This window comes from Marmota monax, unplaced genomic scaffold (assembly GCF_021218885.2).
Source record: "Marmota monax isolate L192 unplaced genomic scaffold, Marmota_monax_Labrador192_F-V1.1 WCK01_AAM20220418_F8-fsc00003, whole genome shotgun sequence".
Classification (NCBI taxonomy): Eukaryota; Metazoa; Chordata; class Mammalia; order Rodentia; family Sciuridae; genus Marmota; species Marmota monax.
The window spans coordinates 8,369,081-8,386,820 of NW_026694084.1; the positions used below are offsets into that span (position 1 = coordinate 8,369,081).

The 17,740-nt window shown below is 33.4% G+C and overlaps 1 protein-coding gene across 8 annotated transcripts in view; it reads left to right on the plus strand.

Moving 5' to 3' along the window:
- Positions 1–17,740, plus strand: part of Vps13b (vacuolar protein sorting 13 homolog B) — a 756,023-nt gene that overhangs the window by 574,522 nt on the left and 163,761 nt on the right. For all 8 annotated transcript variants that reach the window (XM_046464889.2, XM_046464891.2, XM_046464888.2 and 5 more), the window contains one exon: positions 6,199–6,336. In XM_046464889.2, coding sequence (XP_046320845.1) covers positions 6,199–6,336 — 138 coding nt within the window. The remainder of the gene's footprint in view (positions 1–6,198; positions 6,337–17,740) is intronic.

Genomic DNA, 17,740 nt, shown 5'->3' on the forward strand with positions numbered 1-17,740 from the left:
AATTATATGTCATTAGTAATGCTGACAGCATTAGTAAGATTGGGAAGTAAAACATGGTATCATTTCATGAGTTGACAATATTAGACAAGACCCTACAAGCAGAAACAAGATCAGATTCATACATTGGAAGGCCAATGCCAGTAATAGGGTGACAGGCTATTGATTGCTGAAGAAAACGTGGTTAAGCTGGTTGTGGTGGCATGCTCCATGTAGTCCCAGCTACTCAGGAGGCAGAAGCAGGAGGATAGCTTGAGGATTTCCTCAATAGTACTTCATATTTAGGTTAGCACTCATTTCCACAGAAATATAAAAAATAGGAGTATCATAAGGAAATTGAGTCAAGGGAACCAAAATATTATTGTGGCTATAGTTACTTGCATCTCCCATGCAAAAACGTTTGCCTGGACCTGCCAGAGAAAATACCTATTGGACTGACTAATGTTTCTGCCATTTCTCAACCAATTCCTTTGCAGAGGTGCTATTAAGTCAGGAGAAAGAACAAAGAGACGCAGACTATCAATTCCACAGTAAGCCTATGATTGATGAAAGTCACCGTGTAGAGAAGAGAGGGGAGAGTAAGGAGGGAAATGATGTTCATTTAGAATTCCATTTCAGTCCTTTCTATAAAAGGTATTGTACTTTGAAATAAACAGATTTTTATGGCACTGGCTTTTTAAATTCAAAGTTCTTTTTCTTTATAAAAAGAAAAAAAAGAATCATATCTATGATGGGTATTTCTTAGAAGTATTCAGGATAAAAGTAGTGTAACATCATTGTATATATCAGTTTGGGGGGGAGGTTAAGAATAATCTAGGGATTGAACCCAGGGCCTTGTGTGAGCTAGGTGAACACTCTAACACTGAGCTAAACCTTTATCATTCTCATAATGAGGAAACTACCACTGAAATCTGCAGGGAAAAACATTTTTTTAGTAACTTAGTAAAAGCTTAACTTTTTATGAAAAAAATTATGTATATGGCAGGATATACAGTGGAACATAAGCAGCATAATAATAAAGCTTAAAAATGGTCCCATTCATCTGTTCTATGCGAGTTTGGGAAGCAATTTTTTTGACATGTAGAAAATTAAAAGAACATAATTGAGTTCATTTTCAAAGCTTTGTTTTGAGTTGGCTAAGCTGAATTATGTTGTATTTAGTATGTTCCAATGGTAAACAAATATATATTTAACTCTACAAATGTCTGCCAAGGGTTAAAAATAATAGCTCACAGCATTTTGTTGTTGTTGTTAATTTTTTTTTTAGTTTACAGCATTTTAAAAGACAATTTTATCAGATTTAGTGGAATTTGTCCCATGCAGTTCAGTGAAATGAGATTTTTCTAAAGAAAAGTAAAGTCATCTATGAATATAAGGAATCTAATCTTGATCAAGTTCCTATGAAATCCAATACTTTGATTAATCTGGAAACTGAACTGAGGCTCTCAATTTTCTCTTTAGATCTTCTTTGTGACATGATTTTCTTGGGGCAGGGGGGTGAGGTCAACCTAAAGGAAATGTTACAACTTGGTCCATAATAGTGTTTTTTAAAAGTGAGTTCTAACTTATCTCGAACAAAGTTATTTATAGTATAAAAAGAAAAAAAAATATATATATATATGTATATAAAAGAATTGTATCTATGATGGATATTTCTTAGAAGTATCCAGTATAAAAGTAATTCAACATCATTTTATATTCAGTGTTACATCAATTTTTGGGTAGGGGATTGAACTCAAGGCCTTGCTATGAGCAAATTTGCCATTTATTCTGACCCATTTCCCCACCTTCTTATTCTTCCTCCTAAGATAGGACCATCTTTTTCCTCAGCTTCAGGACAACAGTGTAAATGTGCCCATCCAACATTAGGCAAAGTTTATTCTTCTTTGAGAGCTTCTCCCTCTTGAATAAAATAATTGTTTCTGAAGTATAAAAAAGTTGGAAGGAGCTTCCAGTATGAAACACTAGTCTTTGTCACTTTGCTTATATTATATTTACAAGCTCATTTAATCTTAGTTGATCTGGTGCTTTCCCAGGTATATGGATCCCAAGAAATGTGAACATGACCCTTTTTCTTGTCCTGAAGATGGAATTAAGGGGAAGTTAAATTGAGGAGAGTCCAAGAAGTCTAGAAGTCATCTTCTTTAGCATCTGATCATAGGGACTAAATGGTGACTTTGGAACTTGGAACTTGGAATCTCTAGGATTCTAACATACTCTTGTGCTAGTCCTGCTTTAACTAATTGCCAAGACTATAGGCAGATATAATGAGAGATTTGAACCAAAGCCAGGAGAGGAGATACTGGTTCCATCATATTCATCAGCAATGCTACCTATATTTTTCTGGATGTTTCTAACTTCAATTATTCTGTTCTGCCAACCTTATAAATTCAGACATACTTTTTAAAAAAGCAGTTATCCTAATATTTCATAGGAAATAGTCATTAAAATTTTGGTTTTCTTGGCTAGATTTCATAGACTTTTATAGTCTTAATCCTGATTCTGCTCCCCACTAGTGTCAGTTGGTTTATCTCTTATTAATTCATTCCCTTTGTAAGTGCCCCAGGGTAGATTTTTAGGTGGAACACCACATGGCTTGGCCCTCTAATGTCTACTATTGGAGAGGCACCTGCACACAATGTACCTCACTGACCTGGAAAACTCACTCACATAATCCGAAGTTGGCATTCCCCAGTTTATACTTTGATGAGAGAAGTGTTTTTTTGATGAGTTGTAATGTACTTACATTTCCATAGTGTACATTTTCTTTTTCTCTTTCTTTTAGTTTTTATAAATTGATTGTAAAGAATCCTATTTTGTCTTTAGTCCTGAATAACTTATAGGTCTATATATCAAAATATGGTTAGGATCATCCATACATCTTTAAAAAAGAAGCACTTATGTATACATTTATATACATATAGGATTTTTTACTTTTATTCAAATTTACTAACCCTACTGTCCTACTTATTTTTTTAATCACTGAGAAAGTACTTTGAAGGTCTTCTATATCAGTACATGAGATTCTATTCTCTTTATCAGCAGCATAGTATTCTGTGTAGTATTCATAGCTTAGTCCTATTTTTTTTTTTACCATTTCTCTATAGATGGATACTTAATTTTATTTTCCCCAGATTTTTAATATTCCAATGATGCTACAGTCAACTTCTTTGGACATTAATCTATGATTCTCAAGTATTTTTTAAGTTAGATTTCTATAGATAAACTTTCTGATGCCAAGGGCATGAATATTTTGAATTTTGATGAGCAGTCATTCTCAACCAATTCCCCTGATCATACAGAAATATTGCATGTACATTCTTATCCACCTTACATGGAGGATCTTTTTCTCCTCCTTTGCCCTCTACACAATAGGATATCAGCATCAATCTTTTTATCAGACCTCATGAATGAAAACTTGAGTTTATCATTTTAATTTGTAAGTCCCATTTAAGAGTGAGGCTAAACAGATTTTTCCTGTTTTTTTACAAAGCAGTACTCTCCAGAAGGATTAGTAAAAGAAAAAATGAAAACTTTTAAAAAGCTTCAAAAAACTACTTATATATTTGAATTTATGAATTTATCCATATATATGTGTATATATGTGTGTATATATGTGTGTATGTATATATACATATATGTGTGTGTGTGTATATATATATGTATATATGTATGTGTATGTGTGTGTATATATACATATATACACACACACACACCACACACACACACACACACACACACACACACACACTGAGGACGAGCCTCTCAGCCTCCTGAGCCACTGGGATTCTAGGTGTGCACCACTGCACCTGGCTAAAACTAGTATCTTTTAATGTTTCAATTTCTAAATGTTTATATGCCATTTTTATTTACTTATTCCCTACTCCACAAATTTTTCTATTGGTGTTTATATGGATTATGTAAACTCTAAATATTAGTGATATCTCCTTGTCACTGTCACTTATGTTGCAATTTTATCTTTTTTTGGTTATTTGACTTTTTACTTCATTCATGTTATCCTTTGACAAAAGTTTTGTATGCCATATACTTACTGTACACCAGTCTTTTGTTTTCTAGTTTGGGCATCTTATTGTTGATGATGTAGGATATAACAGTTAATGTACTTACATTTCCATAGTGTACATTGTCCTGCTACTTGGAATCCTTATCCCTAGAAAAGTGTAGAAAACAGGTTGTGGGGTTTTTTAAAATTTTTTTTAGATGTTGATAGATCTTTATTTTATTTATTTATATGTGGTACTGAGAATTGAACCCAGTGCCTCACACATGTCAGGCAAATGTGCCATCGCTGAGCTACAGCCCCAGCCCTGGGGTTGTGTTTTTTAATTTTTAATTTTTTTAATATTTATTTTTTAGTTTTAGGTGGACATAATATCTTTATTTTACATTTATGTGGTTCTGAGGATCGAACCCAGTGCCTCGTGCATGCTAGGCGAGCACTCTACCACTGAGCCACAACCCCTGCCCTGTTTTTTTTTTAAATGCAATAAGTCTAACAATTTTTTTAATTCTATATAATTTGGAATATGCATTTCTTATTATTTGTTCTACTTAAGTTTTACTTTCCAGTTTTTTATATATCTTATTAACATTTCTACCTCAGCTTAATTCGTGTCTGTTCATTATTTATTGTTATTTATATCACATCTATGTTTTCTCGATCAGATAACTTTTTCTTTCTCAAATGTTTTCTCTTCAATATGAAAAATTATGTCTCCTCATATAGATCTTGCAAACACCACTTACTTTTGGTGACATCTAGATAGGAGAGACCTTAGGAATAGATACTCAGATTCTGGTAGGTTTACATAGCTCATACAGAGTGTAGATCCTATAGCATCAGACTTCTATTATCCATTCACCAGAACTGACCACTGTATTTAAAAGAGAGAATAGTATAGTCTTACTATGTAATGGGTCTACTCATTGTTTTAAATTCACTGATCATATAAAAAGGGAAGAATGCACTAGCTCACTGTTTGATCTTTACCACATAGATCTAACGTCACAATCAATTGCTTTCAGTATTTTCTTTGAAATCACATAAAGGTTTGTATGTGCCAGATTTCATAAGGATCACATGATAAGGTCAAGAAATACAAATTCCAAGGCAGAATTTATATGCCCAGTTCACATATGACAGTAATACTATATAACCATATGTTCAATATAATACACTGTATGTAAATGCTATTCTTGAAAGCAATCCAACCAATAAAAGCTAAAATAAATAACACTTTAGTAACACATTTCAAATAGACTGAAAATGGAATAGATGGGCTCTATGGCAAGAACATCCCTATAAAATTGACATTCAGAGGCCATTAAAACACAGAGAGTAAAACAATCTTGAAACTAAAGAAAAACTGTGAATATTTAGAAGTTTTTTAAAAGCCTACTATACTGTATGCCAAGATACAGCAGTCGTTTTTATTTAAAGAGCTATTTCAATAAAAGTTGTGGATTTCCAAGCATTAAAAAGCAAATTAAGTTTGCTATCACCAATAGCCAAAATATACTTTTAAAAAATACATAATATCAACCAGAAAAAAAGTAAAAAACATGCATAACATTAAACAAAGTCAAAACAAACAAAAAAACCCCAAGTTTTAGTCTAATTGGAACTAGTAAAAGATTGACCAATTTTTATCATTAGAAAAGGTTATGGGAAAGCTACTGAAGTTAACTTCAAAAGCCTTGTAGTAAAAAGTGATTGTAATGTCAGTAAAACTCTAAAACAGATCAAATAACCCCTAAGTAGTACTAATCCACTGCATCTTTGAACATGTGTATGCATTTTTTTTTAAGCTGACAAGGTTGCCCTTTTTCTTTAATTTGTTTCCAACATCATGTTCTTTAAAAAATCTAACTATTAAACTGTTAGGAGTCAGCAGAGTACAGAAACTTAGCTTCACTCAAAGATGACATAAGATTTGGAATGTGTTTTTCTCTTTGGCCTTGTCCTGGAAAATGAGATTTCATCATCCCATCTTGTACAGACATAGTTGATCTTGTTCAGTACAAGTACTTGTAGGCTGTAATATATAAATAAAGGAAACAATGAAAGATACATGTAGCTATTTAACCATTTTTTCATCTGTTTATCAACTCAAACTCATACCCCATAATGAGATGTCTGTAATATAATTGATGTTTTCAATTTTATCGTTGTCCCTCTAGATCCTGGGAAAACACTGCCTGAAGCCCTTGATTACAACACCGTGTGGCTGCAGACAGTGCCTGGAGAAATAGACAGCAAAAGTGGTATTCCACCTTCCCTTGTAACGCTGCAAATTAAAGACTTTCTTAATGGACCAGGTAAGAAACTCATAATTCAAAAGGGTCTACATTTCTTTCCATGTGTCTATATGAATGTGCATATAGATCTGTTAGTGATTTTGACATTCCCTGCCAAAAATGAGTAGTTGATTTATTTTCCAGAAGTATATGTCTTTGAGGCTGTACATTCTACAAATCAAAAAGTCTGACAAATGTTTTTTTGATTAAGGAATAATTGACTGGAAGCTAAAGACTGATATTTTGTTTTTACTTTTGCTATTAATTAATTGTGTAATCTTAAACAAGACTATTGCTATAGTCTTTTGTGCCTTGGTTTTATTACCTGTAATATAAAGAGAATAAAATGAATGGATGAATGGATGGGATATATGATATACATAACCAAGATAGCATGTATATAGATCAATTAGTTGTGTACACTTACTTTAGATGCTTAACAGAGTACTTGAAACATAGCACTCAGTTCTAGACAGCTAAAGATATCAAAGTGTGCTTTACATTCCCATAAAGACTCAGGAATGAGTACTGCAATTATTCCTATTTTCTGAATAAAACTAAGAAAGTGAAGTAAAATACCAGTGATAGAAGAGCCATTCAGAAGCCTAGGTCTTTGTGACTTCAAACATTAGTTCTGAGCATCTGTCCCACACTAATTTTAACATAATTAGAGATATTTCTTCTCTTTCTCCTCATCCTTCTTTGTCTTCCTCTTTTTCTTATACCTTCATCTTATGTTCCTCCTCCTCTTCTATTAGTATTCTTCTCAGTGTGGCATGAACTATTTATTAACATAAATTCCTGTTTTTTCATTTTGCTTTCATTGTGCTTATAGTACTTCATAATATGTTAGCCATCAAAGGAATATTAGTTTTTTCATTAGGAATTTCAAACAATGATGTTACATTCTCTTAAGACTCCAGCCACAGCTTTGAAGGCATGGATTTTGATGAAGAAAAATATCCACTTGTGGACCTTGTTGAGTGTCTGTTTTGTGGCCTGTCAATGTACTAACTACACAGATGGAGAAGGCAGTTAGCCATGATGTCTGGACTGCAGAGCCTGAAATCACCTGCACTGATCCTTTCACTGGGGCCCACTTCTACTTAAGCACATATCTCCAGTGCTAATATAAAGAACTTTTTCGTGATAAATATCTAAACATGGTTTTAAAGAATAGAAGGAAAATGAGAAACTGATTAAGGCAGTCAAGGGTGTCTTCAGAGTTTTGGAAGAAGCCTTTGGTCTGACGTAGTAGTAGATGGATTGGAGGAATGGTTCCTAGCACTCAGTTAAGTATGAAGTGTGAAGTACCACATTTCATTGAATCTGAACCATCATTAATTTTAAGAAAAAACATTTTATGTATCACCAAGGAGAAAGAAAAAAAAAATCTGCCATTGAAACTGGTTCAGTTTTTCTTTGTCAGTTGGAGGACATTTTCTGATTTCAGAGATGTTCACGTGTGAAAGACTGAACAGGTTTAGTGTAAGAACAATACATCATTAGATCATGGAGGAAAGACAGGGAAACTTGGATCACTTCTTATTTTTCAGTTTTCATTTGCTTTTAAGCAGTCTTTCACTCAATTTGGCTAAGAAGTTCACTTGTAGTTTACATTTGATTGATTTGTTTGTAAAAGGAATGGAATCTGCAAGTTTCCATGTGGTAGGTAGCACCATATTTTCAAATGTATCCAAATAAATTGAATTTTAAGAAAAATGCCTATATGTACATTTTAATTTTAGCACTTAATCTGACTGTGTAGCCAAAATGTGATTTTTAAAGTAATTGTACTTTTCTGTTTCTTAGGATACTTTTTACAGCTGGGAAGTAGATATACACCATATTTTATTTCATGTCCTTTTAATAATGATGATAATATATTTGGAGATTCAAATGTTTAAGTTATTGAATTGAAATAGTTATTTTACAGCAATCATCTCAAACTTGAATCTGCATTTGAAACATCTCTGAGGAATTTGTTAAAATGGAAATGGTGATTTAATGATTCTAGAAGGTAGGGCTTGAAAGTCTGTTTCTAACAAGCTCCCAGATGAAGTGAATGCTATTGGTCTGGGGACTATTCTTTTTGTAGCAAGATTTTATGTGACTTTTATTAAAATTATTTTCTAAAATCTCAAACACACACACACACACACACACAAAAAAAAAAAAATTTTCCCAAGAGCATCAGTCACAGTTTCTGAACACGAAACTCCAGAAATTTGGGGATGCAGGAAAGGAGAATGATACAAAGAAAGAAGAGTTGTTTTTTAAAATGGTACTTTTATTGTCAAAAATCAAACATAATGTACAATGAGTGATTTAAGTTCTTCTAAGTCTAAAACATTTTAACTAAAAGTACTTTTATTTTCTTTGTATTTAAGGAAAGATTAGTTTGAAAGATAGATCAACTGTTTGGGATCTCTTCTAAAACACTAACCTAACATCCTTGAGCTCCAAAATTTACTATCTTAGACAAAAATTTTCTTACTGTAAATAATTTGTCAGAGCAGATAAGTAGGTGTTATTCCACAGAATGCACTCTTTCACTATATAGTGAGAATGCTACTCTGTTTTAATTTAGAAATCAAAAATCTATAGCAAATAGTAAGGTTAATTTGCATAACAAGACACATTAAAACATTTTGCCATATCAGTGTATCATTTTTATGTTTTCTAGATTTTAAGCAAGAGAAATATGATTTATGCTGAGACTAGGAGAACAAACGTCAGCTTTATAATACTCCCCGATACTGTCCCCTTCCCTTGGAAATTTTGTAAAAATCACATATAATAATAAAGGAATTTCATGTAATTTTTATGTAAAATTGTCATTTAATGTTAGCCTTAGGAATATTTTCTACCATTTGATTTTTAATCTGTATGTATATTTATTTAAGTATCATTCCCAGATAATGTCTTACTGCTAAAGTAGTATAGTTTCATTTACTCTTTCTTACTTTTGAATTTAGGTTTACTATAACCTAAATAGCAATAAAAGTGATTACCCTGAAAGTTAGAGGAAATACTGATTATAACTGCATCATCCTACATTTTCTTAAAAAAAGTGTAAGCAGTTCTGGAAATCAGCCTTTCAGTTTTATTTTTTAGGGATTATTTTCGCTAAACAAGTGATACAAATTCTGTTCTCTACCATTTGTGTTTGGAAACATATTTCAGAGCTTGTGAGTATTCCTTTATTTCCTTTGTTCATGTAATATTACCTTAGGCAAATAAATGGTAGGTCCCAACATCTATATCAAAAACTCCTTCAAAGCTCCCCAACCCCCACTTCTTTCCTTCAGAGGCAACAATTGTACCCATTAGCAAGGTCAGTGGCTTGGAGAAACCTGGAAAACAGCAGCTACCAGAAACCCACTAGAATAATATCTCCAGCAGGTGATAGATTAGTTGGAACAAATTGGAACCTTTGCAATTCAGAAATCCTGGTTTCTTTCAAGCTGTTTTTAAAATGTCGTCATTTTAATACACAATCTAAGCCCTGCGGAACAGTCCACAGCAGGTTAATTTGAATCATATGATGTGTCACTGCCCTCAGCTGACATGAGCTCTATTCCATGTGTGAAGCCATAATAAATCCATTCCCAACCGAGGAAAATTCCCCGTGAGAAGGTGAACTAATCCAGGCCTCACACTGGCATGCTAACCCTCCATAATTGAAAGCAGGGCCACCTGTTCCCAGCACAGTAAGCCTACAGAGAAAAAATTAGTGTTAGATCAGATACTTCTTATATTGAAAAGTCATTCATACTCTTGCAAATTCAAATTCAGCTGTGAAGTGTTTGGTATGACATCATTCAGAAATGTAGGAATGTGCCCACTTGATCCCAGTTTAAAATTTTTGTTAACCATAGGATTTCTTAACTTTGAAATGAGATTTTTTTAAATTATTATTTAATGAGAGCTGACGTGAGAAAAAGAACTGGTAAGGGTGCAGATTTTTCTAATTAACTCAGGGTCATTTACAAAAACATTTCAGCTCCTTGGTTTGTTGTTGGTGGTGGTGGTGGTGTTTTTCATAGTTCTTTGGCACAGAAAATTTTGAGCCACTGTCACTCTAACCATAAAATGACATTGAAATGACAACATGGAACAGAAGTACCAAATTGGGACCAACATTCCCAAGTCATTTCTGTTTCATTATAAATTCATGACCCATTTATCATATAATTTAATTACATGGGTTTATCAAATACAAAGTTATGAATGCAATTTCACATTTCTTTTAGTTTAATATACAAAGTGTCTGTAGTTGAAATGCATTTTTCTCTTAATACAATTACTTTTATTTAGTCTTATCCTGTTTAATTTATTCATTGAATTACCTGTGTATTTTTTCTAATTTTATTTTATATTTGGATTTGTTTTATCTTTAGTTGTATTTGGTTTTTGTTTTACAATCTGTTTGTCTTTAATTGGTTATAATCCTATTTTGAATATTCTTTACTTATATTTCATTGGTTAATTTATTGTTTTGTAGGTTATGTTTTTAATTTTTCCTTTTAAAAAATTCCTGAACACCCTAAACAATTACATTTCTACCAACCTCTTTAATTTTAAAAACCTTCTTAAATACAGAAATACATCTTTCAAATAGATTCTTTATCTGAATATAAAGTGGAAGTTTTATGTTGTTTATCCCTAAATGTGTATTTTTGAAATTCTTTTGCTTTTCTTGGTGAACTCTGCTTTTATGTTCTGTTCTTACTAAATTCATTACTCAATGGGGATTAACTTAGATGTATCTTAAAAGTGACTGATTCAGGGGGATTAAGATACCTGAAAAAAGGTGAGCTAAATAGTCTCCTGACATTTTCTGGGGAAGAAAATGAAGAACAAAAGTGATTTTTTTAAAGACAGGAAGATTCAAAGTGAAAGAAAAGGTCTTAAGCTAACTTTAATTAACTTATTTCTCTTACTGTTGCCCCAATATTTAATCCTTTGCCTCTTTCTCGTTCCAGAATGAGGGCTAAGGCCTATACTTTAATCACTGGAGTCCTGCCTCTAGGTTAATTCAGTTTTATAGCCATACTATCCAGCTATCTTCTACATTTAAGAAATGTAAAGTAGTTAATAAAGCCATAAGAACCTTGGCTTGTATTTCCTGAATTGTATGGGTTCCAGTTTTGAGCATTATATCATCATAGTTCATTTTCCCATGATTTATCAAGACAAAACAGCAAACTAGATGTTAGGATGTCAAATAGGGAATGGATCAATAATTTAGAATACAAAAGATCCTTTCATTATTTTGACTTTAGTTTTTCAACTATAACTTGTATTTTGGAAGAACTGAGAAAAATAGATGCTTTTTTTTTAAAAAAAGAGAGAGAGAGAGAATTTTTTAAAATTTATTTTTCAGCGGACACAACATCTCTTTATTTGTATGTGGTGCTGAGGATTGAACCCAGCGCCCCGCGTATGCCAGGCAAGCACATTACCGCTTCAGCCACATCCCCAGCCCAAAAAATAGATTCTTTTAAACAAAATGATTTTGTAAATAAACATTTTTATTTTATTCAGAAAACAACCTGATTTTAATATCAAATTTTCTATGATAGAATCAATAAGTCATGTTAATTACTTTCCCTCATTATAAAATGGAGAAACTTAAATCTTTCTAGGTCTAGCTGACTGTGGTACCTCTGGGGTACCATACCTCTCTGCTACTTGGCTTAGGTAGGACCTTAGAAGTTGCAGACATGGGTCATAAGGATGGCAAAGTTAGATAAAGGGCCAGCACCAGGTCTCACAGAGTAAAGTGAGGTGAGTAGCAATGTTTTAGATTTATTTATTTCTTCTTTGAGCCTAATTATGTCAGAATTCTTTCTTCTACAGAAGAGAGTGAGGGTGATTAGGGAATCTCTTTTTAGGAACATGGAGTAAACTTAGGTTAAAAAGAAAAAAATAATCTGAGTTCTCCTAACTTCTGCTTGTTTCAGCTCTTTTCTCCCTAACTCACTAACGCTGTTCCTTCCCAAGGACACAGTCCTGAGCCTTCAGTTCTTTTTTTTTTTCTTTAATTTTTATTGTTGGTTGTTCAAAACATTACATAGTTCTTGACAAATCATATTTCACACTTTGATTCAAGTGGGTTATGAACTCCTATTTTTACCCCGTATACAGATTGCAGCATCACATCGGTTACACATCCACTGTTTTACATATTGCTATACTAGTGTCTGTTGTATTCTGCTGCCTTTCCTATCCTCTACTATCCCCCATCCCCTCCCCTCCCATCTTCTCTCTCTACCCCATCTACTGTACAACAGCCTCAGCTATCCCTTTTATGCTAACAACTTCCAAAGGCCTAGCTTTTGTTTTGACTTACATCCTACCCCAAGGCTGTTTCTCCATCTGCCTAGTAGTATGTTTTGTTAATGATGTGTTAATTCACATCAAATTAATTTTTCTCTCCTCTCTCTATCCCTTAGTGTCCAGCCTTCTTTAAAACTGACAGCAGCATCATTTCAATTGTGTCTTCTGACAATTTTTCTCTTTATCCCAAGTCCTTTTGGTTTTTCCTTTGAAATGGTCTTCTATTATGCTTACTACCTCCCAGGTGTAGGCACATGTCCTGATTACTCCATAGTCCAACTTCAGAGTCTCCTTTTACTTCATAATTCCTTCTCCTCCATCCTCGCTAGATTAGCATCTTCTATCAAACTTATATGAATCTTGACCACCCACTTCTTTCAGTGTATCTAGTCAAAAAACTTCTTACCCGCTCCCTTAGTACCCCTTTCCTCCTCTGTATTTCCTACATATAAATTGGCATTTGGCTTAATCTAATTTGAGGGGTTTTTGTTTGTTTGTTTTGTGGGGGTTGGGGTACCAGGGATTGAACTCAGGCACTCTACTACTGAGCCACATTTGTGTGTGTGTGTGTGTGTGTGTGTTGTAGATGGACACAATATCTTATTTTTATGTGGTGCTGAGGGTCAAACCCAGTGCCTTACACATGCAAGGCAAGCATTCTACCACTGAGCCACATCTCCAGCCCTATTTTGTATTTTATTTAGAGACAGGGTCTCACTGAGTTGCTTAGCGCCTCACTTTTGCTGAGACTGGCTTTGAACTCCTGATCCACCTGGCTGAGGTTTGTTTTTTAAGCAACACTGTTTTGTATGAGATTTTGCTTTATTCCATCAGGAACTGTATAATGTCTGAAGATTTCTATTTTTGTGATATTAGCAGCCATTGGTTCTCAGTGCCTGAATTCGTTAAAGGTTATAAATAGTAATATTCTATTTTTTGCATTCCTTTTTTATATATTAGCTGCCATATTTTCTAAGGAAAAATATTTCCTCACTATTTAGCTACTTAGTACTATTGTTCATAAGAAAAGGCAGGATAAATGCTTAATTCTTACACTTTTTTACATTTTTCAAAAATAAGTATATTTTCTAGCATATCCCAATGATGGCTAATTAATTTATATTGTTTGGTATTAAACTCATTATTTTTAATGATGCTCAGATTGTCTCATCTTTTGCAGGGGGATCCTCTGTAAGTTGGCATCTCTATGTCTTTAATTCTGTTGGTCCCTTAGTCTGAATCTTTGCTCCCTTTTTCTCTGCCTATCCTAATTCTGTGCTATTAGGTTTAGCCTAAGTTGCGTTTCCTTCGGTAATCTTTTCTCTTTCATTTCCATTCACTTCAGCCTCTCTTTAATCTCTCATTTTTTTTTGTTGTTGTTGTTGAGCGGGTTGTTAATATCATTTTCATTAAACTTAGCTCAAAACACCATTTGTCTCTTTCCAAAAGTTGTAACTATTGTCTTTAAAGATGAGTATATGCCACCATTCAGAATAGCAAAACAAAGACATAGACACCAAAAAAGTTTCCAAATTACTGGAGCATGGAATGTATTTAGCATTTTATGGTTATTAGATAAAGGAGAGAAGCTTATCCAAGTCCAGTTCAATACATTCATTTTAGAAAACCAGTACAATTACTCTATAATCATATCTTTTATATTGTAGTTTTTTGAGGGGAATAATGAAGTAAAAAAGTCAGTGCTTGATCATGAAAATGTGCGCCTAAGTAATACTTCTAATAGTAATGATACCCAGATCCCAGTATTAAGCACCATGAATTACTTGCCATCTGAATCAGATATCTGAGCCTCCTCACAGGACATGGGACATTATATACAGTTCCACTTGGTATACCACCATTAATTAAAACACTCAGGTTGCTTCCACTGAGGTCTTTACATATCACCCCTTCAACACAAACATGTTGATCTCATTGTCTTGAAAACTTTCTAGTTAAATATTAGGACTCCATCATGAATACCTTTATTGTGATACAGTAACAAAACTATGAATTTGAGTAAAAAAAATGTACTATGACCTAGTAATATAAATGTTTTTCATTAAAGTTATTATAAACTATCGAGTCAAGCTAGATTATAGATTCGTTCTATGCTTTATATTTGCCTCTCTAAGGTGGGGAATAAGAGCAGCACCATTCTTGTATCTGTACATAGCCACCGACATGTGCACCGAATGCTTTCCTAGTAAGCCATACTTTTCTCTAAAAAAAAATAAATAAATTGTCTCTTGCAAATAAAATTCCAAAGAAAGAAACATTTAACAAAGGAGTTTTCTTTTATAAATGTTATGATTTAGGTATAAGAAACCATATTGAACCCATCAGGTTTTTGGTAATAGATTTCATAATACATCATAAATGTAAGTAATATGATGACTAATGGGTCAAGTAAAGTTGGAACATTTTAAATGAGAAAATAGCTGGAACAGTTTTCAGGAAACTTTTCCAGTTGATGTTTGGTCCCCCACAAGGTGTGCATTAACATAAACTTAGGGGAATCACGTCTGGGCCTTGAATTCCCTCTCTGATTTCATTATTGCAATATGATTCTTTTCCTCTCACTATTAAGTCACCTTCTAGGGTGATGGGAGCATAAAATAACTGTAATTTATTGGTATTTGTCTAATCTCCTTTTAACTCCATAGCATTCCATTATTCTATTTCCTGGTAGCGGTTTGGAAAGTTTTGAAGGGCAATTAGAAAATAATTGACAGACATGAGTTTACTTGGTAATTTAAAGATATAGAATATGTCCCAAAAATGGTGAGAAATTAGATCTGGCAGAGAAGTAGATGACTCAGCTGGGAGATTCTCTATTACTGAATATTCCCAAAATCTAAACTTTGAAACAAATCCATTTATTAAAGTTCAATGAGGATTATGAAAAAAAATTGAAATTTTTAAACTCAAGGATCTGATAATAATTGGAATGAAACTCACATTAACAATCTATGCCTGGTTCCTTATAAAACATTATTCTATGTAACTGTGTGTCTGTTGAAAAAACTTGTTAGCCTGTTTCTTTAAATGTTTTTATCTTAATGATTAGGTTACTATATTTCATCAATTTTTTAAAAAAATTTTATTACTACATTATAGTTATACATAATAGTGGGGTTCATTCCATGCCCAGTGCTTCCTCTTTCTCCCTCCTTCTTCTTCCCTCTCTTCCTCTTCCTCTGTTCTTCTGGTCTTCCTTTTACTTATTTTTTTAATTGGTGCTTTATTGATATACATAAAGGTAGAAGTCACTGTGGTATATTCATATATGTACATAGTATAATGGTCAATTTCATCCCACAGTTCCTCTCTTTTCCTGTCCCTGCTTCCCCCTCCTCAATCTCCTTCTCCTACTCCACTGATTTCCCTTCTAGTTTCATGATATTCCCCCATACCCCTTTGGTGTTACTAATTTTGCTCTACCTTCCACATATGAGAGAAAACATTTGACCCTTCACTTTTGCTTCATTAATTTTAAAATTGCTTGATTTTTATTTTTATGTTTAAAAATGCCAGATTTTTGTGGCATAATATTCCCATTTCTAAAAGTAATCTTCCTTTCATTATGAGGCTGAAAAATATTTACAATGAAGACACTAATTCATTCTGTACCTGACTACTTCTAGGAGGTGAAAATGTGTTGACACTAGGGTACTACAATTATCAATATGAATTTGCTGAATTACCAAGTGTGACATTGACTTCATGATTTCAATTAAAGGATACATGTTGTATATTTTATAAATCAACAAAGGTGCTATTTTATTTGTGGTGCTTCTCACTCTTGTGTGTGGTTCCTGTCTCTCAATGGGGACTTTAGAAAGGAAGCCCCTCTAGTACAATATAGCCTCTTTTCAAGTCTGCTTTTCCCATTCTTGGCCTAGAGTCCTGTCTAACGTGCCCAGTCCTTTTGACGGGCTCAGTACTCTCACTGTAGAGAAGGCCTGAAGGACTCTGACCTACTGGAGGGCCTTGTGCAGAGGTTATACTATACACAGGCATACATAAAAGATGTGAAAAGTTTAATTATCTAAATGTTTTAAGTAATAATTTCATTTCTTATTAAAAATTAACATCTTAGGCCACATATAGCTATACTGGATTTTTGACTTTCTAAAAACTTTCATCATTTACTGCCAAATGATTGAGAAATTTTATTTGTAATCCCAAATTTAAGATCATCCAAAGATTAACTAAAGGTTTGATGCATATAGAACAGTTTGGCATGACCCCACAGAAAAGATAAATCAAGTCACTAAAGTGCCTGAAGAAGTAAGTAATCCTTCTGCTACATCACTGGTCTGAGAAAGGGTCATTCAGATACCAGCACCACAGAAGGTTAACATTACAATTCACTGTTCAAATTTGTGAAACAAAACAAATGCTTAATAAACATTTTTCCTGAGTTGCTTGGATAACAGGTGTATGCCACCATGCCCAGAACAGATATCTTTATTTATGTTGAATTTTCTAGTTCATGAACATGTTTTATGTATGGTACATCTGTCCATTATGTTAATTTTGTTATTTATTTATTAGTTTTTAGTTGGACGCAGGACTTTGTTTATGCTAAGTATTCATTCTATTGTTGAGGTATCCCCACCCCCTAATTGTTTTTTTGTCAATGTTGTAGTTTTTTATATACAGATTCTTTCCTTCCTTCCTTCCTTCCTTCCTTCCTTCCTTCCTTCCTTCCTTCCTTCCTTTCTTCCTTTCTTTCTTTTTGTGCTGGGGATTTAATGCAGGGATACTTAATTGGTAGCCACATACCCAACCCTTTGTATTTTTATTTTGAGACAGGATCTCACTAAGTTGCTGAAGCTGGCCTTCAACTTGATATTTTCATGTCCCAGCCTCCGGAGTTGCTGGGTTTATAGGTGTATGCCATTGCACCTGGCTAACCAACAGATTCTTTGCATTTTATCACATTTACATTTAAATATTCCTTTTATTTAGAGCTATTATAAATGCTAGATTTTAAGTTTTTTATTCCATCTGCTCATTGTTAGTATATAGAAATTCAGTTGGGTTTTGTGTGCTGGCGTTAAAACTTTAGCAG